Source organism: Fistularia commersonii, chromosome 10, assembly GCF_037954325.1.
Source record: "Fistularia commersonii isolate RoL2024-O1a breed Wild chromosome 10, RoL_Fcom_v1.0, whole genome shotgun sequence".
Taxonomy (NCBI): Eukaryota; Metazoa; Chordata; class Actinopteri; order Syngnathiformes; family Fistulariidae; genus Fistularia; species Fistularia commersonii.
Window position 1 is genome coordinate 15,460,354 of NC_141293.1, and position 21,884 is coordinate 15,482,237.

The following is a 21,884-nucleotide window of genomic DNA, read 5'->3' on the forward strand; positions in this document are numbered from 1 at the left end:
GCCCCACTTTTTTTGAACCGCTTCCAGGCACAGATACATTACAATTTCTGTCTTTTTGATGACAGGTAGCCTGGACTCAGCTATTTCGAAAGCATTTTGCATCTCGTCTATTTCAAAGAGAGGAGAAAAAGGGAACCTGGAAGAAGACTTTTGCATACAGTAAAAGAGGACAGGGTCTTTATCAGTGACATTTACAGGGCATTTTAGTGGGGATTTCTCAGTGTTGAGGAAAAATTGGAGACTGATAAAGGATTATATTTTGCCACGGGACTGTTTCAATGTTCAGACATCCTCAGACACACAGAATTACCATTACCAAAATAATAATAATAATAGCGAAAGATATTTTGAATACAGGATCAAAAGGTGTGTCGTTCGTTTATCCATTCATATGAATGTTAATTTCTCCCTTTTTTGGGAGGAGTTTTTTGTAAATAATAGATTTCACAGGCAGGTTCTTCTTTTCAAGAGGTCTGAATATCAGATTTTGTACACACTGCATTCTAAAAAAAAAAGACAAGAGGCAGTGAAGAACTGATATATATATATAATTTTTTTTTAAATTTTTTTTTGTCCAGGATTTAGGGTTTATTATTCAGTGTAAGAAACAGACCTATCACTTCCTTTTAAGGGAATTGTCAGGTTGTATTTTTTTGTTTTTTAACCCAAAACCATGGATATAGCAAGAACTGCTAACTCAGCCCTATTGATCGGACTGAACAAGCCACCCAACGGGCAGCTCCAAGGCCAGACCAAGCTGGCCACCCAACAAACGGGACCCCTTGCAACTGTGCAGCAGCCCAATAGCCCCCAGAAAAAAAACACCATTCCTCAAAGCAGTGGTGGCATCAAGTAAGACACAGCTTACCCTTGCTTCTCTGCAACTCAGCCCATTGCCATGTTTATCTCTTACAAATTGGTTAGATAATGGCTGAATTAGATTCTATCTTAGTCTGTGGTGTAAAGTCTCAGAAAGTGAAAATGTTTGTATTTCTTCATCAAAAAAAATCAAACAGATTTATTTTTTACCGCAGGAAATTGAAGTGCCAGCATGTTCAAAATTTTAGTTGCCAAAAAAAAGCAGAAAAAGGACATCAATTTTGAATCAAATACAGGCCGAATAAAGATAAAAAATGACAATATTCAGCTTGATAAAAGCAGGGAACGACCTGAATGACGATGAAATATTTCAGCCTGAGACTTGCATATACCCACCTATCAGGACATTTGAAAATAAAAGTATATCTGCATCTGCTTTTAGTAATTTGGCTGTTTTGTAGGATTAAATGCAGCTATTTGGAAATTGTTCCTTTAAAAAAAGACTGTCAGGTTTGTGCAACCTGACTTTGCAAGTTCACACCTCAGGTTTGGTGATGACTGGAAACAGTGCCTCGAGCTTCCGGTGAAAGACAACAGGATCAAAACCACGGTAAGGTCAATTCTAGCAACAGCTTATTATTGTCTCAGTTAATCTGGCCATGTATGTATTCCAAAGCTTAAAACGCTGTTCCAAATGTGTCGAAGAATTTGATTCAACTTTGTTCTTTGCTAGAGTTTGTATCATCAAGGGTTGCGGGGATCCTAGCAAATGGCCACCAGCTGTACTTCTGTGTATCTTTTTTAGGATGTTACGTCTACTAAGGGAAATGAATTTGAGGACTACTGCCTGAAGCGGGAACTCCTCATGGGCATATTTGAAATGGGATGGGAGAAACCCTCACCTATTCAGGTGAATTCTACAATGCCTGATGCAGCACTCCACGTTTGAGATCATGGAAAGCACACTTGACCTTTCATGGCCTTTCTGTGTTCCCATGACACTTTTTATTTCATGTTTTCCACTTGAGAATATTAACTATATATAATTGCTATTCTATTTTTAAGATTTATACTAATTAAAATCTGGTTAGTTGGTCTGGCACAGATCTATAGGTTGTCTTGTCGAATCCTCACTTTTTTACTTGTTTATATCTACTTTTGAATATTCTGTCCTGTAAAGTCAAATGTTTACATGTTGTGTTTATTAGACTTTCCTCTATGCCAACAGGAGGAGAGTATCCCCATTACTTTATCAGGCAGAGATATCCTGGCTCGGGCCAAGAATGGTACAGGGAAAAGCGGCGCCTACCTCATTCCCGTCCTGGAGCGGATCGTCCTCAAAAAGGATCATATTCAGGGTGTGTTTGTACTCTTGCTCCAGGAAAGTTATAAAAAGAACCAGGAGTGGCCTGGCCACCTGGTGCTTGTAAAAGAAGCACCTATTGATTCATTGTCTCTTAAGCGAAAGTAGCAAGTTGCTACATGTCGTGTCCACAGGCACTTGAATGCCTTTGGCTTGATGATTTTTACCAAAAGCAAAGCAGACCTGTATTACAAGTTGAGAGATTTGTATGTGCAAAAACAAATAAAGCCACGAGGAAGGTGGAGCCATCAATGTGCTGGACATAGCAAATTCCAAAAGGTAGAAGTGTGGTTACTTGGATGCTTTTTTTTTTTTTTTTTTTTTTTTAAAGAAAAATACATGTCTAAAATAACTAACATTATCTCTTTTCCAAATTTTAACAGCATTATGAATTGCTCTGTTTATGGGGGCTTTTATCTTGATTTTTCTTTGACTACCTGAATATTATTTTGCAACTTTTTTTTTTCCTGTCCCTAGTCTTACTTGTTCCCATTTTGCATGCCTCCCTCTTTCTCCTTCTGTGTTTGCCTAATCATTGTTACCCCTTCTTACATCCTCATTTATGCCTGCATTCTTCCTTTGTCATTATTGTCTTTTCCTCTGTCATTTCACACAGTCATTCTCTTCCTTCATCTGGTGTTCCATCACTTGTCTGTCTCACCCATCTATCTTCCTTTTCTCTTGCGCTGGTAGCACCCCCCACTCCCTCCATATTTCTTTCATCCTCACCCTGATCATATTGTCTTCACCCTTTTGTATCTCACACAGACCCCCATCCCTTTTCTCTTTCTGTTTTTTTAACCATTGATGCTTATTGTTTGTCTGCAAACCTTTTCATCTTGTCGCTCTGTACTTGTATGCTGAGTGACAAGTCACATGCTTCATAATGGGAAGGTCTGGTGTCCAAATGTTGTCCTGTTCCACCACAATGCTGTGTACAGTATAAAGTAGTTTGTCTTGAGTAGAATTAGTAAAGTAGTATTTCATAAACAAAGTTAGCACAGTAATTTTTAGTTTTCAATCCGAAATCAGTTTTTTCAGCGAAAGGAGGCTGAAATGTCACATTATGGAGTCCCCCCCCTCCCCCCAACTATGGAACATGACAAATTTGCACACTTTTGTGAATATCCTAGCATTGGGTCATATATTCTTTGAGTAACAGGACAGTAGAATATCTATGTAGTTAGTATGCGCCATCTGGTGTTTGCAATTAAGTATTGCAGGAAAAACACCCTGAAATGGATACTACAAATTATGACAGCATTGTTGCTAATGTAAACGCCTGGCAAGGAGAGTTAAGCAATGCTACTTTGCACATGCTTTGTGTATAGTGCCTTGAGGGGAACCCCTTAAATAAAATTCTACAGCCCTGGTCCGTTTTGTGGCCCAGAAGGCTGTTGGACTTAAAAGATATTGCTCCTGTACCAAATGAGCTCATTCTCACACCTGCCTTGTCGGTCTTTCTGCAGCTATAGTTGTGGTGCCAACGAGGGAGCTGGCCCTGCAGGTGAGCCAAATCAGTATTCAGCTCAGCAAGCACCTCGGAGGGGTCAAAGTCATGGCAACCACAGGTGGCACCAACCTACGGGACGATATCATGCGTCTTGATGAGCTCGGTACGTTAAATTCCACTTCTATTTAACAGTTCTCCCCACCTTTTAATAAGTCATCTTTAAAAAAAAAATAAGTAAAAGGTATTTCTCTATTAGTCTCACAGCATGAATGTTTGTGCTGTACCAGCAGCTTAGTGGACAGGCAAAAATTAAGCAAAAACAACAGCAGAAAAACTATGAAAGATAAGTAATATGTAGACCAAAAAAAAAACAATATCCATTCATTTAATATGTATAGTTATGTAGGGATTATGAATATGTTTGGGGATTTTCTGTGTCATGTGAATAACTGCTTTGGAAACCACTGAAGTGGTTTATAAGTTCCTTACCCTTTGAGAGATAGTTGCAAGATCACCAGTCGCATTTTCCAGTCGGCATGACTGAGGCAAAGCCAGTGTGAGTACAAAGCTGCACAGCAGACATAAATCCACAGCCCTGCATGCATGTAGAAAAACTGATCTCTGAGCAACGCTGGCTGTGTATAACACCATGAAAACATGGACTATCCAACAATTAAAAAGAGAGCTGCACGAGAGAATACTGGCTAATTCATTTTTTTTCCTGTCTCTTTTTAAAACCCACCGAGACGTGAATTCAAACCTCTCCCAATACTTCCAAACTTGACTTTGTGGGGAAACTCTTTACATGAGCACTCAACTGTAGTGAATGAAATACCGCTAATACAGCTTAACCTTGGCCCAAGTTGTATCGAACAAATGAGCTGTCTTGCATCCTTGTACCTCTGAATGTGTTTTATATCCACTTGTATTGCAACAGTGCATTTGATAATCGCTACGCCAGGCAGATTACTAGATCTGATCAAGAAAGGTGTGGCAAAAGTGGAGAACACACAAATGTTGGTGATGGATGAGGTGGGTCTTGGTTTTCATGAGATACTGAACTTTAGAACTCTCCTCCATGGACGTCTTTTCAACACTTTATTTTAAATCCCTCCTTTCAGGCAGATAAGCTCCTGTCCCAGGATTTTCTAGTCCTTCTTGAAGATATCATTAGTTTCTTGCCAAAGTCTCGTCAGATTCTGCTTTATTCCGCCACTTTCCCCATCAGCGTACAAAAGTTCATGGTGAGTACTCCCTCGTTTTGACTTCTCAAACCAATAGGAACCAGAGAACCTTTATTGCACTAAACTGAACATGCTCTCCGCCCAGACCAAGCACTTACAGAAGCCTTATGAGATCAACCTGATGGAAGAGCTGACATTGAAGGGAATCACACAGTACTACGCCTATGTGACAGAAAGACAGAAAGTCCACTGTCTCAACACCCTCTTCTCCAAGGTAAGCATATTAGTCTTTCAGCAAGAGTAGTTCTCAAAATAGTCCAGCTTATATTTCATTCTAGGAACTCCCTTTCTCCAGGGGAACCATGTTAGTTTTGCATTTGCACCGGCAGTAAGGGACTACAGTAGAGACTGGTATAATGCAAGCATCTGCAACGTGTGTGATGGTATATGACGTTAACACAGCATTCATGTTCTAAATGACGGGGATAATAACCATGGATTATCAAAATGGTTATGTTTTTTTTTTTTCTCTACCACTTCAGTGTGAAAACTGCCATGAGCCAACTCTGTACTTATTTAGGCAAAAATGTTGGTTCTGCTGACCTTTAAGGCCCTTAAAACCCCTCTGTGGTTCATCAGGACAGAAGAGCTTGAACCTCTTATTGGTCAATTTCTTGCTGGTTCTGTCCATTGTCACAAGAAAACAGCTGACCACACTGCAAGAAGTATCTGGCAATAGGCATGGCATAAGAGCCCCACCAATCACCTAGGCCATTGAAGCACCTGTTGAACTGCAAAAAGACCTGCCTTGGAGGAGAAGCTAAAATGCCTCAAGGAACTGAGACCATGGCCCCTGGTTCCTCTGCTGTTTGAATGCATGAAAAAACAGCCTAGTACCTGAAAAAGTTCTAGTAGCTGCAAAAAGTTCCTAATGTGTGAAAGGGGCTATAATTGGGACCAAAATGAACAGTACTGCTACCTGAATGATGGTAGATTAGCAGGGGTTTTCATTTGTTTAAAATATGTATATTACTGTGGTGGGGATAGAGCAACCACAAACCCATGTCTTTTCTTCAATGCTGGAACTGATCTGAAACTGTTCTCATTTAGAACAAAAATGGCAGGCATTTCAGAATGTTCATTTACCAGCAAGGATTATAGGATAAACATACTAAATAATTCTAGAATTTGTCCTTCAGGAGACTGGCAGACTTTATAAGCCCTGGTCTAAATGCTTGATTTAGTCTCATTACTTAGTTTATTGATTTGCATAATCCATGCTCGTCAAAAGGAAAACTGGACTGGAAGATTTACAAGGAGAAAGGAGGCGGGGGGGTTCCAAACACATCTGGAAAGTTAATCTCCACTATATTTACTCTTCTCCCTAAGCTCCAGATCAACCAGTCAATCATCTTTTGTAAGTCCACCCAGAGGGTTGAGCTCCTGGCTAAGAAAATCACCCAGCTGGGCTACTCATGCTTCTACATTCACGCAAAGATGATGCAGGAGTACAGGAACCGTGTGTTCCATGACTTCAGGAACGGACTATGCCGAAACCTCGTGTGCACCGGTGAGGCAGCTGACTCGCGTGTCTCCATTTGATAGACCAATTCGCAGGTTTGGCTAACGTCCATGCTCTCCCCTAGACCTGTTCACTCGAGGAATCGACATCCAGGCCGTCAATGTGGTCATCAATTTTGACTTCCCGAAAAGCGCAGAGACGTACTTGCACCGCATCGGAAGATCAGGTGATGATCATACCCGCATCTAAACTCTTAGTATGTGGCACTTTAAACTCACCAAACAGCGCATTTCTGGCATAACTACATTTCATCACAGACATAATGTGGCATAGTGTGTGCAGTTTTCAGATCACCAAAAAGAATTCAAAGGAAACAGTGCCATTAGATCACTCACTCCATAATTCAAACCACGTCAGTTGACATTTCATTTTTATTTATTTTATGGTGAACTAATAGTTTTCCTACTTGACCCAAATATTGTTGCTAGTAACACTAAATATATTATGGGGTGGTGTGGCTCAGGGTTCGATTCCTGTGCTCCTCCAAGACTCTCCAAATGTTGTTTGGCAAGACACTGAACACCTGCACTGCTCAGTAGCTACCTTCTGGTCATCTAGCTCATCCGTGCCTGGTCGAATTTCACTGACGTTCTGCGGTATATATAACTGAACAAAGGTCTTTCTTTTGCTTATCTCACTCAGGGCGTTTTGGTCATCTGGGCCTGGCCGTCAATCTGATCACGTCCGATGACCGTTTCAGCCTGAAGAGTATTGAGGATCAGCTCATGACTGACATCAAGCCCATTCCAAGCTGCATTGATAAGAGTCTCTACGTTGCAGAGTTCCACTCAGTCAACCCCGAAGACAACGATGACCGCACAAAAAAAGACCCGGGAGCAGCCTGAAGGGATGGTCAGTCCTCGTGGTTTCACACAGTGTTACCCATTAAAAAGATTCGACTAAGCCATCAGCATATTTAATTTACGGTTTTTGTAACTGCATATTAATTTGGGCATCCTCACTCCTTTTGCAATCATTCTATGTGATCATGCCCTGCAACCATGACCTTTATGCATCTAAAATAAGAGTAAGAAATAAGAGTAAATAAGTAATAATAATAATTATTTAATAAGTAAATAAGAGTAAGAAAGACCCACATGCATGAGACATCTGATGTACTGAATGCTGACAACAGGTGGAAAACCAGTGTATTCACGCTCCATCACACTGATCAGCGGTATGCTTGTACCAGCCAAGCAGCACAAGAGAGCGCAGTTGCTCCACCGATGGATTTGCCACTCATTAATGGATAATGAAGAGCTGTGGAGCCCCAGACTCAAAGCTGACTAAGATTTACTTCTGGTCTTTAAAAAAAGAAAAGAGAAAAAAAAGTTGGGATTAAGCTCAGATGGTGTAACTCGTGCAACAGAAAGGCAAGACTTGCAACGTAAGCCATGTTTGTGCAGCTGGGCCCCTGGAATTAAGGGCGTCTTTGCTCTTTTTCTCCCCACTTACCTCCACCGATAACACATCCACACATTCAGTCACCTGTTTTTAACTCCGGAGGTCAGCGCTCAGCTCTCTGTGCTTGACAGGATTTAAAGTTCTTTGTGAAGGAGAGGCAAGTCTTAGTCTAGCATTTACATTAAGAATAAACCGTCGCTTCATGAACCCTATTTTCGGTTCACCTACAAGGAAATGAGCTGAGATCTTACTACCTGTACATTCAGCTCCCCTTTGTTGTACATACTGTATTATAACACAAACATACTTATCAGAAACATTGCAGATACTATGAACTTCCCCCAGTGGACAGTATTCTCCCTCAAGACAATTAAGTAGGGTTGTGCAGGATTTAAAGGTGAAGAGTTTACGCTGTCCTCTTCAATCAACACACCTCACTAGGTGGCTGTAAGTCATTAAGTGCTTTTTTTTTCCCCTTCTTTCTCCTTAACATTTGTTTTTCAGGAGAACGCCTGGCAGTCGTCACAAAAAAAGTTGCCAACACATTGCACAAGATGAAGGTTTTGGTTTCCCCAACTTTGTTCCTGGTCCAGTTTCCCAGTTTTTGGAGTTGGGGAGAGGGGGGAGGTCATCGTCAGATACAGCCCAAACACAACTCGCTGAATTGATGTCTACTCTGATCAGTTTGGAAAAAAACAACCTATGTTCCTGTCTATTGTAACAATATCTGGAAAAGTTTTTTTTTTTTTTTTGTTTTTTTTTCACTGTACTGATGTATGAATTAAAATGTGATCCCACAGGTGGGTTTTAAAAGGTAAAGCCCAGCTCACATCACGCTGGACACAAAGACCCTACCGATATGGCCTTTTCCCACGGACACTTCAAGGGTTGAAGAGGCTGCCCTCTCTTTCACTCAAACCTGGCCTTGGTCAGAAATAGCAATGAGCTATTGTCCACAGTTCTCAGCTCTGGAGATACAGATTACAAATTTCTCCACCCACCTCTCACGTACATAAATGTAGATGTCCTTTAAGGCCATTTACGGATATTGAATTGGTTAGTGACGGTTTCTCCTATGATGCTCCAGCATAAGAAACTATTGTATGCCACTGAACTGCATTAATAATTTAAAGCTAAGCATCATGGTAGTGATGCTACGGTTTTCTTTATCTGGGTCTTTAAAGCCAACAACAACAAGCTCAGGGGCTGTTGTTAGCACTGTTTCGTTCACTGTACTTTCTGTGCCCCCCTCCCAGTGCCTAATCTGAAGCCAAAGCGCAAATTCACCCATACCCACCTATGTGAACTATCCTCCGAAAGGGCTTACAGCTTGGTTTTTTTTTTTTTTTTTTTTAAACCACCACCACCCCAATGCCATTCTATATGTTTGCACTGTGAATATGACCAGCTAGAAGCTCTCAAACAAACTCCTTGACCAACAATTCACCAAAAAGAGAAAACTCAACACTAGCTGTTCAGGTTCTCACGTCAACAGGCTCTGCATGTCTGCACACAGGATCCACAATTCTTTTTGTGTTCGCTTTTGAACCCAACCTCCATGTCACTGTCGTCAGAGAACCCTTTACCTTCATGAACAGGTGTTTTGTGTAAATATTTTTCCCTCTTTTTGTGTCAAGTTTGTTAATGCTAAGTTCTTCAAAAAAATAAAGGACAACTAATGATGATTTCAGCTCTCTTGTCTCTGGCCATGTATCCAGCTTTATTTCTATTCAAGATGAAAAGAAAGATCAGATTGGTTTCGTTACCTCTGAAATCGCTATAATGGAGACGCTAATCCACACTGATTCTATACACGAACACCTGGAAACCCCACACAAAACAGCCAGGTCCTTTTTGCAGACTTCTGCTTTTAAAACCTTGCAACCTTACTGGTGCAGAAGCTGATGACCCGTTTCCACCTCATCCACCGGCTCACCCAATGAATTATCAGCTTCCTCACCAACAGATCCCAGGGGGTTCTGGCGAACAACATCCTCTCCAACTCCACCAATTCAACGCAAGGCTGCATTCGGACTCCCTTGCTCTTCGTCCTCTATACTGATGACAGCAGGTCCATCCAACAGGACCTACCTGGTGAGGCACTCTGTCAACACTGTCCTCCCGTCCCTATTGTCTGGTCCTGCACTCCACCACAGCTCAGTCCTCCAGGACTTTGCACTGTGGTGCAAATCCTCCTTCCTGAAGCTGAATGTGAGAAAGACCAAGAAAATGGTCATCACCTTCTCAAGGCGATAACCTCCACCATACAGGGAGCCTGTGGAAACAGTGAAGAAGTACAGATACCTGGGCACTGTCTTTGAGAACCTCCTGAAGTTCTAACACTGAGATCATCAGGAAATGTCACCAACGACTGTACCTACTCAGGAAGCTGAGGTCATTTGAGGTTAGCAGCACGATCTTAACCATGTTCTATCATGCCCTCATTGAGAATGTAATGACCTCCTTAAGCTGCTGGTTCCATTCCATCACCTAAAACGACAGGAATCGCCTGGAGCGCACCACCTTGGTTTGCTCCAAAATGATCGGCCAACCCCCCCAGACCTCTTTCCTGCTTCATTGCCGGTCAAATATTAAAATCAGCCAAAGAGGTCCTTGCAGACCAGTCCCACATCTTACACCCGGCTTTTGAGTGTCTCTGCTCCGGGCGCAGACTCCACTTCCCCGCCTGCAAAACCCAGAGAAGAAGGGCAACCTTTGTCCCCAAAGCTGTACAACTCCTGAATTCCCATCAACCCTGCAAACCCTTCATCGCCACACCTTATCAATGATGCAGAGTGAGTGGAACTAGAAGTGGAACTATAGTAATTTATTTATACACGTGTATATAACCTCTATATACATACATATACAGTAGGGCAAAAAGTATTTAGTCAGCTACCATTGTGCAAGTTCTCCCACTTGAAAAGATTAGGGAGGCCTACAATTTTCATCATAGGTACACTTCAACTATGAGAGACTGAATGGGGAGAAAAAAATCCAGAAAATCACATTGTCTGATTTTTAAAGTATTTATTTGCAAGTTATGATGGAAAATAAGTATTTGGTCACCTACAAACAAGCATGATTTCTAGCTCTCACAGACCCGTAACTCCTTTTGTAAGAGGCGCCTTAATCCTCCACACGTTACCTGTATTAATGGCACAATGTTTGTACTGGTTATCGGAATAAAAGATGCAATTTGTTCACAATTTTTATGCTGCTACCTCATGTGCCCCCAAATTGTCCTTCGGGGACAAATAAAGTTTTTCTGATTCTAATTTTTTCTCATAACATTCAAGGGTCTTGCTCACACAGTAGTTACCTGTTGGTAAGTATTGATTATTGATTATAGTGTTCATACTCTATAGTCATACTAATTAAAGTGACCAACGGGGGATTTATAGTAAAAACGAATGTTTCGTGTTTTTCGTAATCCTATTCCGCCGATTTATAAACTACCGATGCGTCCAAAATAGAAGTACCCTTGGAATGTCATTCAGTAGATTGAATGAACCAACTGATGACCCCGGTGGCGCGTCATCAAAAGTGGGTGGGTCCACGTGTAAAATAGACCAATGGGATTGACAGTAATTTCTACATTAGCCAATGGTCGAACGGCAAAAGGGGCGGTGGGCGGGTAGTTGTCAATTACGGTCACGGACGGCACCGTGAACTTTGCCGGTGTTGATTCAACTATCCCGGACCCAGCCCGTCATCGTGAGTAAAACCCCGATAAATCGTACGAATTTGATGAATACGTGAAGCGGGAGTAAATAGCCGCATCTGCCGCGTCCCCACGCTTCCCTACGTTCATGTGGGCACGTCTCGTGCTCGAGTCCACATGGCTAGCTAGCTAGCTAGCGAAATTTGCTCGCATTAGCCTTTCCTGGTTTGCTAGCGAACACTTGGGGCGGCTGACTCACCCTCTATATCTCTTACAGCGAGCCGAATATGTCAGGGCGGTATTGTGTTAGCCTTTTTAATTCCTACCGCTACAAACTCGACCTCCCTTCATTACGCTAAACTTGGGCCTTCCATGCAGCCGGTGCCGACCAGGACCGGCACCTCAAGTCAAAGATAGCCGGTCTCCTGCAAGTGCGGCTAACATTCCATAGCTAAGTGCGAGTCCTTGAGGTTTCCAGAGTATTTTGACATAAACCCATACGGAATAAAAATAATGTATTTTAACTTCAATCAATATGTCTTTTCCCCCCCAAAGACTAAATGAAGTCTTTCACTGATAAAAGTTGCCATAATTGTCACATACGTTCAATGTAGATAAATGGGGAAGGACAGGACGATATGTCTACGCATACCGTTTCAGAGAGACACATTTTAAACAAAATTAATCATGCAGGATGTCGGCGTTTCCATTTTTAAATTTCCAGTTATCCCAGGTCATCCCCATCGCCCCCTGCCATATTCAAGTGTCCCCAATCAAACGAGGAAGAAGGATGTGTGAATTCTTGGTTTTTTTATTAAAAGAACACTAATTACCCGTAGATGAACAATAAAATGACCTGAAAATCAGTCGGGCTTCCACAACGAGGAAAGCATACAAGCACACAAACCTGCAAAACCTGTGGTGAAGCCAGCCAACAACAGATTTTCAAACACGTTCATAAGAAATAGCCTGAAGATTTTTAAGAACAGTGAACTGGAAATTTACATAAAAACGAACTATACGTGAAAGTCTGCAGGGCTTCATGCGGCAGGAACTGATGTAGAAAAGCAAGAAGAAGCGAACTGCAAAAATGCAGAGAGTATTTGCAAAACATTACTGTAGAATTACCTACAAAATTGAAGAAGGAAAAAGAAAAATCTGTAAAATGATCAGAATTCACAAAAGAGAAATTGTAAATCATTATCTGGTCATAAAAAGTAATTACTCAGAAAAATCAGAAAGGGTCTCCCAGCTTTAAATGGACATTTATATGAAAATAATAAAAGAAGAAAGATTCACATTAGTAAGTGGTTTCAAGAATCTGGTGAGGTTGTTTTAGGATGTGGAATTATTGTAACTTTGTTGAAAAAGGATGGATCATTGGTCAGTGTGGGTCAGTGTGTGAGTGGCCTCAACTTTATTTTGAAAGGTCCGATCAGTGTGGCTGTGATAGATTGACTTAACCCAGTTTGAATTGTTGAAGGTTTTCTGAAAATTTCACGACTATTTCGGTTAATGTAATAGCACAACTCACGTGAACAGAAGTTGACTAAATGTCCGCCGTCTTTTTTGCCGATTTTGAGATGAACATTAACTTTTCCAGTTCACAATGTATTAATTAACACTCTGAATCTTATACAGTCTGTAAGTATGGGCAGTGTGTTGGCTGCCGCCTCCCCCAGTCCGGCATCGGCCGCAGCCGGAGGCAGTCAAGCGGTGCCTGGGTTGGTGCCGGTCCCTCCAGGGTTCACCATGCCCTCAGTGTCTTCCGTCCCTCCGTCCGAGCAGCAGTCGACAGATGCGGGATCCTCGCTCCCGAACCCAGGCACCTATGAGGAGTGCCACCGCAAATGCAAAGGTAGCAATAGTGTAAAGGCAACATCCTATTATTACACAGTATGAACAACACTGCTCTCTTTTTTTACACCCTATAAAACCCTATCTCAAATTCAGGTTGTTGTTTTTTTTCTATCAGTTAGAAAGGAGAATATTATATCTTAAATATCTTAAATTAATTTTCTGTTTTGTATTTACCTTGATCATATCTACTAAACGTTAATTCAATCTCAAAATCGTAACACCCTAAATTCCTTGCATTTATGAAAGATGCAAAAATTATGCAAAAATATAAAGAAATCCAAAATAAACTTTCTAAACTCAACATGATTTGGATGGATTTCTTTCTTTCTTTCTTTCTCAACACACACACACACACACACACACACACACACACACACACACACACACACACACACACACACACACAACTTGCACCCTGAGCACCAACATGTGAACATTGTTTAATAAATCTTTTCATTTTGTGTGGACCCTTAAGGAGAAGCAAGGCTAAGGAAATGAAGCTGAAGCTACAGGTTTGGTGATCCCTTGCGTTGCGTCAGAATAACGCCCCCCTTTCTCTCCTGCTTTCAGAGGTATTCCCCCTGCAGATGGAAGGAGTGCGGCTCATGGTTAACAAGGGCTTGAGTAACCACTTCCAGGTCAGCCATACCATTACCCTCAGCACTCTTGGAGACTCCGGATATCGCTTTGGCTCCACCTACGTAGGCAGCAAACAGACCGGACCAGCAGAGGTAAAAAACCATTACAAACACACCATTCTGAACCACATGGGAAAATGTTATATACATGCCAACAGTGTGTCCCTGCCACCTTACAAACATAAATTCCTATTTATAACCAGAGTCAAAAATAGCTTACCACAGTTTACTTGGCAAGGTAATTGAGAAAAGATAATGTAAGATATACTATTACTTGATTGATTAGTTACATAATTTAAGACTATTGTATACCATTTCCACTGCAGTTTGTGCAGGGCTGTTCAAAATAATCACCATCTGATCTGCACTGATATATCTGTGGGTTCCTGTTTGGAGCTGCATATTCAAAGGCCCCTGAAAGCCTTGTCATTCATTTATTTATCTATTTAATTTTTTATTTATCTATTTAATTTTGCCCTCTTGCTCTGTACTGACATCGCTGTCTTTCATTGATCTCATTAATGGTGACGATGTCTCTTTAAGATATGTGGATCAAATGCTGACGTGTGTGTGTGTGTGTGTGTGTGTGTGTGTGTGTGTGTGTGTGTGTGTGTGTGTGTGTGTGTGTGTGTGTGTGCGTGTGCGTGTGCGTGTGCGCGCGTGCGCGCGTGCGTGCGTGCGTGCGCGTGTGTGTGCGTTTCCCAGTCATTCCCTGTCATGGTGGGAGACATGGACAACACAGGTAGCCTCAACGCCCAGATCATCCACCAACTCACAACCGCTGTTCGCTCCAAAGTAGCCATCCAGGTGTGTTCAGCAGTAGTCTTTTTTTTTTTTTTTTTTTTTTACATGTCGGTGTGTACATTATTTTTCAGTTTATTGACACAAAGGGTTCTCATGTCGTATGTCTTCATATTTCAGACTCAGCAGCATAAGTTTGTGAACTGGCAGTGTGACATGGAGTACCGTGGCGAGGACTTCACTTCCGCGGTGACAGTTGGAAACCCAGATATACTTGTTGGTTCTGGTATGATTTTTTTTTTCTGTCCTGAATCAGTATACGCCAATTTTTGACTATTGAGCCCTAGTTTGGTGTCAATATGAGATAGTTGGTTACCTCCATTTGAAGCCATAAGAAACATATTCCAACACCCCAAAACACTTCTAAGTACAAGTTGTGACTCTTTCAGCTGGAAATATAGCTGTAATTTTCCTGACAAAGGGCAGTTTCATGCTGCGCCCCAGTCAGGAGAAGGTTCACATGGGGAAAAAACACCATGTGTTCCAAAATATAACAATCTTCATCATCATATCAAAACACTGGGTGACAAGCAAGCAATTTTTGTAAATGGTTGTTTTCTAGGCTTGTTAAGACCAGTCGCTGTAAGATAAATCAATTCTTGTAAGAAGTCTAAGTTTTAGTACTGGCTTGCTAGCTGTTGTGGTTTGAAAGAATTATATCACAAAGTACACTTTGTGCTGTTCTCCCTCAGGCATTCTGGTTGCCCACTATCTCCAGTCCATCACACCATCGCTAGCGCTGGGCGGCGAGCTCGTGTACCACAGGAGGCCGGGCGAAGAGGGTGCCGTCACCTCCCTCCTGGGCAGGTACACAGGTAAACATATGCCCTGTACCTCACTTCATACCTCGCATTCAAATGTTATACCCTATTACTCAGCTGCCAGCTTCCCAAATGTTCAATGTGTATCACGAAGTGTATCATATCCGGGTTCTTTGTCGTGAAGGTGGATCTGGGCCAGTGATGCGGGCTAAGTTCTCAAGCAAGATTGTCGAAGAGAGAGTCTTGTATGCGAACGAACTGTTGCTGGGTATAAATCTGAGGAGTAAAGATTCACAAGTGTAATAGTGCACAAAAACATGGAAGCGCCAGTCAGTGGGCACGGAGGGAGGGCATTTCATAAAAAAATATTTTTTTAACAAACTTTGCAAGGCTTTTAGCGCTTCAATTAGTATGAAAATAAATACCACAAATTCAGCAACACTGACCCTGAAGAAAAATGAGACACATGTACCGAATCATTTTTTTGGAGCAGGAAAATTTGTGGTGGTCAGGACTTTGGCTTCAGAGAATTAAAGTCCTGGGTCTAAGGTAGACTGAGTTGTTTTTGTGACAAATTCGCAGGTGTGGGCTCTCGTCGGGCTCCTCTGTCTTCCATAAACAGTTGGTAGGCTCCCCAGCCTTTTTTTTTTTGTGCCACGGACCTAGAACAGGTGGGCTACGGACCCAGTTGTAACACCAGGAAAGCAAAAAAAAATAAGAGTTCAACATAAATTTACTGAGGCTCATGGCAGCGGGTGAAAAGATCAAAACAGCAGAATGCAGATGAAGCAGGAAGCAGGGGAGTCGAACACAGGCATGGTTTACTACTGTTAGGAGAGGTGGGAAGATGCGGGGGCTCTGGATGTCCATTGAGAGAGAAGGGGGGTTCCCGAAATCCAGTGGGAGAGCGCGGGGGATCCTGCAGTCCAATTGGAGAGCGTGGAGGTTCTTGAAATCCAGCAAAAGAGCGCGGGGCCCCTCAAGTTGATTGGAGAGTGCAGGGGCTCCTGAAGAGAGAGACAGTGCAGAGACAGGCCGGATCAGTTCCGCCAGGTCTCTAATGGCAAGCAAAGCGCTCGCAAAGGAAGGAAATACAGCTTGGCAACTAGTGGGATTGGAGCTCGGGCTTTTAAGTCCTCACTGATGGAGCTAATTGCCCTACTGTGCAATTCTGAACTCAAAGCCAAGTTTGGGGAGGTGAGTAGAAAAGCAGACAAGCTTGGATGATTTTTTGAGAGAATTGCTCCCCACCTTCCCTGAGCTTTCCAGGATGCTCAGGCGGACCATATGCCTTTTTGGGAGCATACATCTGTGTGAAAAGCTCTTCTCTTCCTTGAACTTTAAGTTAAAATACAGGTCAAAATTTTCTGATGAGCACCTTCAAGATCTATTGTAGATCTCAATTACTTCGTCCCTTCAGCCAAATGTGGCTCAGTTGCAAGGAGTAGGCAAGACAAGTAGCAGAAGTAGTAGGTAAGTCTAAATTCTGAAGAAATTATATTAATAAAGATTTTGACCTTTGCACAGTTGCACTGGTTTTTGGAATACTTGAAACCTTTTTTTGTGGAATGCCTGATACAGGCCAACTGCATCAAATCTTAGTATGTCGCTCTCTTCACAGGTCTACCCTTAAAAATCTCAAGGTTGTGTAAACCTTTTTTTTTTCTCCCCTCAGGTAATAATTATGTCGCTACATTGACTTTGGGAGGAGCAGGAGCTCATGCAACATACTATCACAAAGCCAATGATCAGGTACCTACAATAAATGTTAAAATGTCTACCACACTTACTGTTCTTGAAAGATTTACAAAGTTAATCATGATAAAATGGAGGAATGTCACACACTCACTTGGAATGCAAGACAGGGGCTTGATAATATTTTATACTACAATTCAAATTAAAATCTTCAAGAAGTGACATCACCGTCAACATGGAACCACCTACATCAAAATGTTAAGAAGTTATTTAAAAATCAGTAGTTAACATAAAAGTCCTTAAAAAAATTCCCTGGAAAGTAAATGTAAAATAACAACTGAAAATATAGTCTGGAAGATTTAAGGGGGTCGGGCTAAACAATTAGATGTAAGGTTTCTGGCCCGTGTCGAAGTAAAGGAGAGTCTGTCAATCACCCCATCCCTCTTAGAAAGCACAACTCATCATGCTTGTCGATCTTGTAATTTCACTTAAAAAAAAAAAAAAAATCCCACATTTTGTTCATCTCCCGGTGCAGTTGCAGATAGGGGTGGAATTCGAAGCCAGCACGCGGATGCAGGACACCACGGCATCCTTCGGTTACCAGGTCGACCTTCCCAAAGCCAACCTGCTCTTCAAAGGTAAGGGTCCTTCTAACAGGCATGATTCCACTAACAAAGAAAAAAAAAAACCACTTTGATTCCCTCCACCTTGTCTCCACAGGCACGGTGGACAGCAACTGGGTAGTCGGGGCAACCCTCGAAAAGAAACTGCTGCCGCTGCCTCTCACGCTGGCCCTCGGGGCTTTCCTCAACCACCGCAAGAACAAATTCCAGTGCGGCTTCAGTGTCACCATCGGCTAAAGGAGCCGGAGCCACCTAGCGCTGGCTCGATGGTCAAAGCTTGGACCAGCACGGAGACACACAGAAACCTGGAGCTGAATCGTCTATTTTTTATTGTTTTTCTTTTTTCTTTTTTTTCCTAGAAAATTGAATTCAGAGACTCTCTTACAACTGTGATTTCTGAAACAGACAGAGAGACAAAGACAACTACTAAGAAGCCGGGACTGGCGAAGCCATGCCTACGTTCTGTAGCACAAATGTCTTTCCTTTAACGGTGTGTCGGAGACACCGAGAGGCTAGAGTCGGCGTGTGTCAGAGGGCATCGGGCGATGCATGAAAACATGTGACGTGAAAACACAAGTCAGTGGTTAGACATAATATATGGTGATGTACAACGGATTCAAATAAATGTGATTACTTTTTGTACAGCCGTTTGTGGAAGCTGTCTATAAAAGTGGCTACGGTGCAGACGAAGGGCCGGAGAGATTGACGTTTCAGATAATCATACATATGTGGAATGACACACCTTAATTTTTCTCGCAAAACAACAGTAAAATGTGCAAAACCCACTCTAATTCTTATCCCCAAAAGAAAAAAACACATGGAAATTACAGGGTGTGGTTTTGTGCCAGTTCTTAAATACACATTTACAAAAAACTGCACATAAAAATTGAGCTACTCTAAAAATGAAATAAGACTTTGTAGCAACAGTAGTATTGAATACTCTTAGGACTTTGTCTTTCTGTCATCTTGTTTTTTTACAGATCTAAGTATCTGCACAACTGTACACTGCAAATCCCAAGGTCAGAATGAAGGCGGTTGAGATGGCCAGGCTAACGTCTTGGGCAGATTCTGTTTGTGTTTGTGTGTAAACTCCTAAGGTGCCCAACAAACAAGACTCAGTATCACAATTGCAACACTTGTTTTCAGTATCCAGGTTACTGACTTATTTATGTTTATATATATATAATCCAAAACAGATCAAAGTCTCCTAATAGCAGTGACAGGCCTTGCTGAAAAGTTACCATGCTGAGCCAAAGATAGTCTTTTTTCGTTTTAGACCCTTTGGTCACCACCTCACATGTAACTGGCAGATTCCAACATGTGACTCATTTGACAAAGAGACTAATCGTACATTCCACTTCCCATTCATTTGTATGGGATTTTGTTACAAGACGCATGCCTTGATATTTTCATATTCACATTTTAACTGTTAGTATAAATGTACAATGTACTTAAGCATTCATTGGTACAGGATTTTTTTTTTTTAGACATGGTCTTTGTTACCATGGTTTTTCAAAATATCAGCGCAGCCTCAGTGAGACAGAAGCCAGTGTGCTTTTGAGCCGGTCCACAGCCTGAGTAAATGCGGAGGACTTAGCTGCCAAGGGCATATGATGTAAAAACTTGTGCCAAAACCAAATATGTGAATTGAACATGCAACTTCCATGATCGGTCAAGGCACAGGGTTAACAACGACTGCCAATGGTGTCGATAACCTAGGGTACCGGTGGAAAATGGGCTACTCTGGGTCAAAGAAGGAGAAGAGGAAGGCGTGTTCAGAAGCAGAGAGAGGAGAGAAAAGGCAAGAGTCTGGGACTGAGAGAAGGGACTTTGAATATTTGGACAGTTTACAACAAAAGCTAAAGTTGGTTTTAAGTGATCCAGAGATCTGGACCTTGGAAGCAGGTTTTATGTTTTATTATGGAATTGGCTGGAAGATAAATTAAATAGGAGTTATTTTGGTGGAGGACTTTGTCCGCAATGTTCATGAGGTGAAAAGTGTCAGATGGAGTGACGAGTCTGTATATCAATATTGAAGATGTGACGCTAAATATTGTTAGCGGCTCTGCCCTGCAGGTGGGATGTGAGTTAGAGGAGAAGGAAAAATTCTGGTGCGAGTTAGATGAAGTGATGTAGAATATTCCCAGAGGTGAGAGAGGGGTAATTGGTGTAGACAAAAGAGGTGATGATGAATTGATGGACAGGTTTGGTATCCAGGATTGGAACACAGAGGGACAGATGGTGGTAGACTTTGCAAAAATGATGGAAATGGCTGTGGTGATACTTTTTTCCGGAAGAGGCAGAAACATAGGGTAACTTATAAGAGTGGATATAGGAGAACACAGGTAGATTAGATACATAAATGTAGTTACTGCAAAGTATTGATTGGTGAGAGTGTCACCAGACAGCACTGGATGTTGGATTGTTGGATGAATCTGATGACAAGGACGACAAACAGGACAAAATAGAGTAGAGGACAAAGTGAAGAAAGAGAGGTGTTTTATTGTTTTCAGGGAGGAGTTGAGAAAGGCTCTGGGTGGTCGGGGAGAACTTCCAGATGACGGGACAGGTCGGAAAGTACTAAGTCTTCTGGAAGGAAAGTAGATAAGGGGACTTGGTGGTGGAATGAGGAAGTGAAGGAGAATAACAGAGAAAGAGCTTAGCAAAGATAAATGGGACACTGAGGGGATTTATGGGAGCAGACAGAGGAAGAGGGAGATACAGTGCAAGGTGAGGATTGGTCTAACTGGATGTATAATGACTGATATACTAGGTTAGACAGTAAAGTGGGGGAGAATGATTTATACAGGTTGACAAGCAGAGCGATAGAGTTGGGGAGTTGCAGGACCTACTTGGAAGGATCTACTTCTTTTTCCACTAGTACTGGTGGGGAGAATCTCAGGTGGGCTTTAGGTGTTGGGCGAGGAATCCTTATCCCCACTCTCTCTCCCTCCTGGAATGGAGGGTCATTTATACCACGTTCTGAATCAATACAGTACATCATCTGGCTCTCGTTCCTCGACTGTGTACCGTACTTTTGCAGGTGGAGGCAGCACAGTAGGAGGCTGAGGTAGAATGTCCATTTTAGTGTGCATTTTACAGCCAAAGAGCAGTTCATGGGGTGAAGCAGAGGTGGTGGCATGTGGTGTCACTCGGCACACCTCAAGCCAGGGCGGCACAGGCTCTTTCCTTGGCTGCGACTGCAGGACGCCTGTCTGTTAGCAGCTTCTCAGGGAGCGATGAACTCTTTTGACATTAGCATTAGCTGGAGGGTAGCACACAAATGTTCATCTTGTGCATCCCTGAACTCTGCAAACTCAGCAGAGGTGAGCTGAGGTATCGCACCCAGTCCGTAGTGACCTCATCTGTGGAGACAACGTATTGATGTGACATACAAATAAAGGTAAGATCGCAAATGGTTTTCAATTTCATGAAAAATTTGGACAAGACTTAAAAATTGACCTTAAGTGACTTATTCCGGTGTTTTTCTGAACATCTTGATGAGCAACCTGTGTTAAAATTGACTGAAGCACCAGATTTTGAAGTTTTAAACAACTAAAAGTATAACTGAGGGTCAAAATTGAAATTGTTCTGTGCTCTGTGCTATATTGTCATTTGTTTACAATGATTATGACAATGATTATGACTTGCACATTTGCTCTACTCGTTGTCTTTTGCCACGAAAAAAAAAAAAGTGGGCCAAATATGTTCCTGTGTATGTGCTTGTGTTCATGGCTGACATGAGAGTAAGATTTACAAATTTATGAGCCAAACAGACTGACATATTTTTTATATCCTTTTTTTTTTCTTATCATACTTTATTGATCCCTTGCGGGATATTTTTTCTGTGCATTTAATTCAATCTTGGATGAGGCATGAGCAGTTGGCAGTTTTTTTTGCCATCAAATTAGCAGTTGGACATTAAAAACTTATAAAAAAATATATATATATCTGCATTCTTTTCACACACATATATTTGTCCATAAGGAGCATTGCATTTACAGCTGTTTTGAGAGAGCGTATTAGCCGCTGCAATT

The 21,884-nt window shown here is 41.9% G+C and overlaps 2 protein-coding genes across 3 annotated transcripts in view; both read left to right on the top strand.

Annotated features, from left to right (window-relative positions):
• ddx61 (DEAD (Asp-Glu-Ala-Asp) box helicase 61) overlaps positions 1-9,082 on the top strand; it is a 10,170-nt gene extending 1,088 nt beyond the window's left edge. The window contains exons 2-13 of one of the 2 annotated variants that reach the window (XM_086154016.1): positions 66-852; positions 1,366-1,429; positions 1,625-1,729; positions 2,048-2,177; positions 3,652-3,798; positions 4,573-4,667; positions 4,757-4,879; positions 4,965-5,093; positions 6,209-6,389; positions 6,466-6,567; positions 7,044-7,253; positions 8,310-9,082. In XM_086154016.1, the coding sequence (XP_086010142.1) occupies positions 674-852; positions 1,366-1,429; positions 1,625-1,729; positions 2,048-2,177; positions 3,652-3,798; positions 4,573-4,667; positions 4,757-4,879; positions 4,965-5,093; positions 6,209-6,389; positions 6,466-6,567; positions 7,044-7,246 (1,458 nt within the window). In that variant the 5' untranslated portion in view covers positions 66-673 and the 3' untranslated portion in view covers positions 7,247-7,253; positions 8,310-9,082. The remainder of the gene's footprint in view (positions 1-65; positions 853-1,365; positions 1,430-1,624; positions 1,730-2,047; positions 2,178-3,651; positions 3,799-4,572; positions 4,668-4,756; positions 4,880-4,964; positions 5,094-6,208; positions 6,390-6,465; positions 6,568-7,043; positions 7,254-8,309) is intronic. The other variant, XM_086154017.1, reaches the window with a different exon arrangement.
• A 2,362-nt stretch (positions 9,083-11,444) lies between these two features.
• tomm40 (translocase of outer mitochondrial membrane 40 homolog (yeast)) lies at positions 11,445-19,057 on the top strand. The gene is made up of 9 exons (XM_086154021.1): positions 11,445-11,522; positions 13,111-13,327; positions 13,900-14,060; positions 14,673-14,774; positions 14,889-14,994; positions 15,461-15,583; positions 17,205-17,281; positions 17,760-17,862; positions 17,945-19,057. Exons 2-9 carry the CDS (start codon positions 13,120-13,122, stop codon positions 18,082-18,084), a joined length of 1,020 nt encoding a protein of 339 aa, XP_086010147.1. The 5' UTR covers positions 11,445-11,522; positions 13,111-13,119; the 3' UTR covers positions 18,085-19,057.
• Positions 19,058-21,884: the final 2,827 nt, after the last annotated feature.

What these genes read in the sequence shown, in the direction of transcription:
- tomm40 (XM_086154021.1), top strand. Translation starts at nt 13,120, where the DNA reads ATGGGCAGTGTGTTGGCTGCCGCCTCCCCCAGTCCGGCATCGGCCGCA. An exon ending in AACAGACCGGACCAGCAGAG is followed by an intron (nt 14,061 to 14,672) that starts GTAAAAAACCAT and finishes TGCGTTTCCCAG; the next exon opens with TCATTCCCTGTCATGGTGGG. An exon ending in CCTCCTGGGCAGGTACACAG is followed by an intron (nt 15,584 to 17,204) that starts GTAAACATATGC and finishes TTCTCCCCTCAG; the next exon opens with GTAATAATTATGTCGCTACA.